The sequence below is a fragment of the Macrosteles quadrilineatus genome, unplaced genomic scaffold, assembly GCF_028750875.1.
Source record: "Macrosteles quadrilineatus isolate MER2022 unplaced genomic scaffold, UCM_ALF_1.0 Scaffold_5__1_contigs__length_97177068, whole genome shotgun sequence".
Lineage (NCBI taxonomy): Eukaryota > Metazoa > Arthropoda > Insecta > Hemiptera > Cicadellidae > Macrosteles > Macrosteles quadrilineatus.
This window is the reverse complement of record NW_026542598.1, coordinates 15,137,618-15,145,090: the sequence shown is the minus strand read 5'-3', so window position 1 is coordinate 15,145,090 and position 7,473 is coordinate 15,137,618. Positions and strand designations below refer to the sequence as shown.

Sequence of the window (7,473 nt, the reverse complement as noted above, 5' to 3'; positions counted from 1 at the left end):
TAGTTTACTGAATAGTTTAAACACAGCCATAGGTTTATTGGGTTAAAATAAAACCAAAGTCAAGAAGAAAATATTTTTCCACAAATGCCCTGTGAGCGAGGTTGCTGTCTTTTTGTTTTAATTTTTTTAAGAAAAAAAGTCTCTAAATATATTTCTAGTTTAATAAAATTGGCAGCCATGTTAATTGTTGTAAACCACTAAAAAATTACTTATTCAACACCAAAATTCTGAGTACACTTTAATTTAGTATTTGAAATTAACTATTAAAAGGTGTCAACTTCAAAAAGATCAAATTGTTAATAGCTGAGAAATCATAATTTTTAGGCGCAAAGTGATGCGAACCTATACTGCTCAGCCTTATTTTTGCCTGGCCTGTAGGCTAGAAGTAAAAGTCCTGATTACTCAGCTATTTATTGTTCAATGTTTTTAAACTGTATTGTTCTATAGAAAGTTAAAAGCTAAGTAAAAGTGGTCATGGCATTTTTTCACAAAATCAGCCATTTTTGTAATTTGGTAAATGTTTTTACAATTAAAGTGGCAAAATCGGTCCTGATACAGGAATTTTTTTTAAATTTGATACTGTTTTAACTATCTACATCAAAACACATTCATCCACGTCATTAAACTCATTATTTTCTTATTGCTCAATCCACCTACAGCCACATACTCTCCCCGTTTTTCAAAATCGTCAATAAAATATGTTAGTTGGAATTTAAATGTCCCAGGCAATTTCACTTTTTATCGCCAACTGTCTTAGTCACTCTTTATTCCGTCTTTTGTCAACGTTTTACACCCACGCTTAACTGACAACATCACATACCTTGCTCACAAAATCATCTCAATAACTGGCAGACAGTATACTGTACTAGCCATTTCCAAACAAACAAAGGTAGTTATTTTCATGGCTCAACAGGAATAAAAACGCAGGTGATTTGCACTTGCAAACTGCAAAACTTCAAGTTATTAGGACACATCGTGGGATCTTCGACTGATGAACCTAAACTTTTGAGTTATTGTGGCTATAGTATATTTATGGAAAATTTGTTTTTTAGAGGTTTGGTATTAACATTATACTTGATGGGGTTATTACACAGGGATTATAAAAAATTATATTTTTACACCAAATGACAGAATATGTAAAAATTATGTTTTCATAAATATTATTCAATGATATGTAGCTGCAATACTCCTTTCAATGCTTCCATTACTAATACCCTAAGAAGAGCGTCCGAAGAGGCTAGAAAGTAAATATAAAGAATGTGTGTGTGTGGAAAGGAGCGGTCAGTGGTCATCCCAGGAACATCATTCGGAGATTCCCAACATCGCCATAGACAATGAATGCCCGCAATCTTGGAAATGTTTTGTGTCTCCACCCAGAAATGCCTCATGATAGGTTTGAAATAGGAAACTAATGAAGTTTTAAGCCCCAAAATAAACCTGAGCTTCTTAAATATTAAGTGGGTTGAATCAATAACTTTGGGCTTGAGAACCTTTACAAAGATGGAAATGTATGCAACATTATGAGTAGGAGAATATGATAACCTTTCTTCACTTAATAGAGTTATGATTAGCTGGAATATAGGCTAGCCAACGTACGATTTTTACAAAGCAACAGTCTGTCCGGTTTTTAGAGTTTGGTGGCGTTTTCTTCTCATAATCTAAATGTACCTATTCAATACTTGAGAATTTCTCAAACCATTATTGTCATATGTTTTACATCATGAGACATGGAATTGCCCTGAACTGTTAAAGAACTAATATAATTGTTTAAGTACCTTCAGTCTCCATGGTTAAAAATAAGTGATTTCTGCGACATATTATTCAAACTGGAAGCCTTATGATGGCACAACATGCTGAAACCTAGGTGGCAGAAAATTACTTTTAAACTGGAGACTGAAGTTTAAACCATTAAGTTATGTATAATTCATTCCGGTATGTTTTTTCCTTCGTGATGGCATTATTAATGTTATTCTTAGGTTGTCGGTTACTCATCACTAAAATAAATTAATCACAATTTACTAAAAAATGTCGAGGTATATTTCAAGTTTACATCAAAACTCATCTTCAACCTCTAGTAACAACATATCAAGTAAATAAACTATGATTTATAATTTACACCAGAAGAGCATTAGTAATCATTTGGAGAGTTATTCCAAACTAAGTGAACATGTTTTCTCTGAAAGAACATAGAATACATTGGTCTGAATCAACTATGATCTACCAGGAAGCAGACTGGAAATTAAGAAATCTTAAAGAAGCTGCTTGCATGGTGGTTGATAAAAGAAGCATATCCCAACCTAGTGCTACAATCAGCCCTATGTTTATACCTTTAATTCGAGAAGAGGTTGAGAACAAAATTAAAATTGGAAAAACAATAATAAATTAACTGTGACATCTACATAATATATACATATAAAAATTTTTTCCAACTAACTTAATTTTAAAATAATTCAAACATATGTTAATTAATTTATAAACAAACATTATAAATCATAGTTTATTTACTTGATATGTTGTTACTAGAGGCTGAAGATGAGTTTTGAAGTAAACTTGAAATATACCTCGACATTTTTTAGTAAATTGTGATTAATTTATTTTAGTGATGAGTAACCGACAACCTAAGAATAACAAGTTATGTATATTTATTATTGGTAAATCTTGCACTTGCTGGTTATTTTTCTATTTTCAACAATATTTTCTATTTTCATGGTACTCGTGAAAAAGACCAATCCGTTGTGAAATAATTAAATACTATTAATATATAGATGGTAAGTGTAGGCTAATAATATAGTTTGCTTTATTAAAATGCTATGATTTTTAATAACTTTGTATTGTGTGATTTAAATTAAAACTTAAGAAATTTAGGGGTTACTGAATAAAATCAAAATTCCACTTTCTAACTGTCCAAAATAATTTTATTGTTAATTTTCTACATAAATTTGTGAATATTATACATAATCACACTATACAAATAGTACAAACAGTGGTAGTCTACAAACAATAATTCTAAGATATTTTTTCTTAAATGAAAACATTGGTTTATTTTGTACAAAACCCAAATTCATATACCGCGGGTTAAGGAACACTTTGTTGTGGTGGTGCTAAAAAGTTCAGATGATCAGATGAGGAATCGAACGGCTGCAGGAAGAAAAAAGGGTCAAGAAAACAATAAACTCAGTAGCTACTGTACCGGTAACTAGGTACTCAATATTTACAATCATAACATATTTTAAACAAAATGTCTTTATAAAATATAATAAATGAAAAGACTCCTGTTAAGACTTGTGCAGAAGCACACGAGACTGTCGGATATTCTAGTCTATTAACAACGGAGTTTAATAAAAAGTTTGATACATTTGTAACTTATTACATTTATTTTTTTTATTGGGAATATTTTATACACAATTCCAGCATTGTCTGGATACTTTTGGCGCTTAGTTAAATTAAGCCTACCGGATAGCCTAATGCTATGTTGTAATTTGATCCTTAAAAAAAGGGCTGAAACATTCTCTACATTAAAGACAATGTATTCACTACAGTTTTAGGCAATGTCATTGTTTTTAAAAATCTAGTGTATCAGATTTGAGTAACTGGATACAAATTGTATGGTTCCACTTATATATAATAATTTGTTGTTGGCAAACAATGATAATGTTGCTCATAACCTATCCTTCTTGTGAATTGACTAGATTTGCATTTAAATTCTTACAAGTATTAAATTATGTACACTCACGCATATTATAAAACATAGGCTAGCACATTATAAAAAAGGGGTGAAAAACTATGTGGTGAAATATTAGGCCTAGGTAAGGCACTTCCACATCACAGTTAAAACTTTACCTAATGTTTTGATAGTTAGTGTATTACCGGTACACCTTTTGACAACAGGCTTATCGGATAATCAATTGAGGTATTGCCACGGCTGCACTTTACTTTACGTCCTACACTCATTCAAATGAAAATATTGATGTATATATCGATTGTTAGATTTTTTCATTCGATATATCGTTTGGTTAGGTTAACCTTACCTAACTAACCAAACAATATATCGAATTGGTTAGTTAGGTAAGGTTAACCTAACCAAACGATATATCGAATAATCGATATTTTCATTTAGTAGATTTCATTCAAATGAGTGTGGGACGTAAAGTAAGTTAAAGTGCAGCCATTGTCACTAACTTCTTACTGTACACTTTTTTAACCTTTTTTAGCATATTTTAATTTGTAAAAGAAAAGTATGTACATATTGCTGTCATTCATGAAGTTATAGGCCACATACATTTTAACCAGCCTACTACATATTATTTTATTTACCAAACAAAAATAAAGTTAATCCAGGTCGCTATGTAATTCCAGGGCCTGCAGTAATTCTAAAAATGATTTTGGAGTATCAAGAACTTACCTCATCGTCATAGTCTTGAACTCTACAGTCTTGATTTAATTTAAATAGGCTACAAGAAATGTTTTCCATATTCTTCCTAAAGCCCCGTTTACACAAAGCCAGTAAAGCCTAGGCAGGTTACTTGTCTCTAATTTTCAAGTCACCTAAGGCAAGTACACCTACCCTGCCCTCCAACAGGCCTCGTGTAAACGCAGCCTTAGAGAAATACAGACCACTCTTTCAGTTGTAATTCCTGATAAATGTACAACACCGGTTTAGCAATTTAAGATTTTTTATACTTTGCTCTGAACAAACCAAACACTATTGCTATGTGTGAAACATGAAGAGCAGCACTACTGAGTATAGTTGAGGGATAAGTATTCCAACATAACTCAATCACACCCATTATAATAAGTTTCCATGTTGGAGTGTATGGAGTAGACCAAAGAAGATATGGCAAAGTGTGAAAGTACCATACATAAAACTGGTAATGTAATGAGCGAGCACAAGCTACACCTAAAAAGTTGCAAGTAAATAATGGTAAGATAAACAACTGTGAACTAGTGTCCATGTTGACACGTTCTTTCCTTTTCTTCAGCTGCGGCTTGACATCATCTTCTATTATCTTCAGTGTGGCAAAGCTGCTGAGGTAGGTTTTCCATGAATTTATAAATGCACATATCAATGTCAAATGAATTATTAGAAGCAAAATGTGAAAGTATCGGTTAACAAATAATTCTTCTGGCAAAAATCTCCAATTTACAGTCCACTGATGTAGAAACACACGGCCTAAGTCAAAAGAACCTTTAATGTAGGAATAAGGGTTTGTAAATAGGAAAGGTAATCCCAATAACACTTGAATGAAGCCACAAATGGTAAGTTGTTTGATTGTTCCTTTTACACCAAGAGAAAAGTAATAAGCTATTAGTAAAGCCGGGGCAAACAATAGAATGTTCATTTTTACGGATACAGCAAGGCTGTAGAATATGCTTCCTAGGGTCCATCTATTGTCCAGGAATAAGTTTAAAGCGGCAAAAACAAGCATGACCGCAACACCATCATTGAACATTCGAAGTACAAATATGGAATGAATCCTGTACGAAGTACAACATGCAAGGAGTATAGCATAGGGAGGCACTTTCTTGGTTTTGTAGTAGATACGAAATACTAACGCTAATAAGATTAAGTAAAAAGCAGCAAAAATGTACTGAGCGAGTCTAATATTTGTACCATGTTCTGTCAAAAAATACAATAGTCCAAAAAAATAAACAAAACCTGCTGGGTACACCAAAGGTCCAGTATCACCTTTCAGTTTGCTGTAGTCAAGAGTCCCATTTATTACACCTTCAACTTCCTGCATATAAGCAACCCAGTCAATTTCAGTGTACTTTACGTGTCTTATTACTATTAGATTGACTAATATTTCAAAAATGAATAATAGCACAGATACGATCAGAAAATTTCGTGGATCTAGTAGTAATGATATTGCATAGTTCCAAGAACAACATTTCTTCCATGAGACTTTAAATCGTGAGAAAAAATCATTGAGAGATGAAGATTTTTGTTTCTTATTTGGGGCCATCACTGCACTTTACAAAACTTTTATCACAAACGTTCTAAAAATATAAATGTAGATATACGGGCGGTCCCAGTTACATTCTAGGTTAAGTTATTTTGGTTAGGATTGGAAACACAGCAGACAGCACGTCATTGGCAAACGAACTTTCCATTAGACAGACAGACAGAGACAGACAGGCTGCGCAGGCTCACTATTCTTTTCTCTTGGTCATTGCGACTCTGCCACCTGAATTGAACTTTGATTGAATCAGGCAGAAACCATAAAACCGTAAATAAAATTAAAATAATCTTAGAATAGCCAACATTTAGGAAAAGTATCGAACATGTTTAGATTATCGTGACTATACACGGCCACCTTTAACTCCAGGCCGCGGCCTTCAAGGTGGCAACATCTCAAGTACGGTTGTAACAGCTGTTTTGTTTTGGAGGCAGCTAATGTATATTTGTATATTTGCGTATTTTTTAATAACTAGTGTCCCTGTTGCTCGAATTCGAGCAATTGCTAAGTATTACAGGCGTTATTTTAAAACGATAACAGTCATAATTTATGATGACTTTAAAAGATTCGACTCAAAGATCATGGAAATACTCCAGATGTACATAACAGATCAATATAGTCAACATTTCTTGTAAATATCTTATCATTTTTCAAAAGCTGATCTTGTTTTTTAGTGTTTTCTACATATAGCCTTACTCATAGCCGCATTAGGTTGTCCATAATAACGATTATAAATTAAAAATAAAAACAACATTAATTCTATTTCTTCTCCTTGGTGGTGTTCTAGGACTTTCCTATGTTTCCATGGTTTGCAAATCGGCTCTTTCAATGATTACTAAAAAATGCAGCACAGTGTTAATTCAGTTTTCTTTTTAGTATATAAAATTATACAGGCTCTCTCGCTTTTTTCCATTCTAATATTTACGCCAACCCAAATTCAAATAGTAAATATTTCATTTCAACCAAGTCAGTAAATTCTTGTAGCAAACTGTTAAATTAGCAAACTTATTGACTGTTTACAATTATTAACATATGATTTTCTTCTCACTTTTAAATTCTGATAACAGCAGGAGTTTCATAATTATTTTTGTTTCCCGTGTTAATCTTATGGAGAAATATGAAAATTAAAAGGGCCCTAGGGCCTCACTCACTAATTATTTGCCTAAAAAGAAAGTTTCCTGCACAACTACACGTTACGTTCTTTCCAATGACACCAAAAACATGACAATCGGTTCAGTAGTTTCGGATCGGAGGAGTAATTGTCACAAAAAACCTGCTTGCGTATTAAATAAGTACTAGTGTCCCTGTTGCTCGAAATCGAGCAATTTCTAAGTATTACAGGCGTTATTTTAAAACAAATAACAGTAATAATTTTTGGTGACTTTAAAAGATTCGACTCAAAGATTATGGAACATTTTTTGTAAAAATATCTTATCATTTTTCAAAAGCAGATTTTTTTTAGTGTTTTCTACATATAGCCTTACTCATAGCCGCATTAGGTAGTCCATAATAACGA

General features: G+C 32.6%; 1 protein-coding gene across 1 annotated transcript; it reads right to left on the bottom strand.

Moving 5' to 3' along the window:
• Window positions 1-2,908: 2,908 nt before the first annotated feature.
• LOC128995053 (lethal(2)neighbour of Tid protein-like) lies at window positions 2,909-6,104 on the bottom strand. The gene has a single exon (XM_054419929.1). The coding sequence runs from the start codon at window positions 5,961-5,963 to the stop codon at window positions 4,665-4,667; it is 1,299 nt and encodes a 432-aa protein (XP_054275904.1). The 5' UTR covers window positions 5,964-6,104; the 3' UTR covers window positions 2,909-4,664.
• Window positions 6,105-7,473: the final 1,369 nt, after the last annotated feature.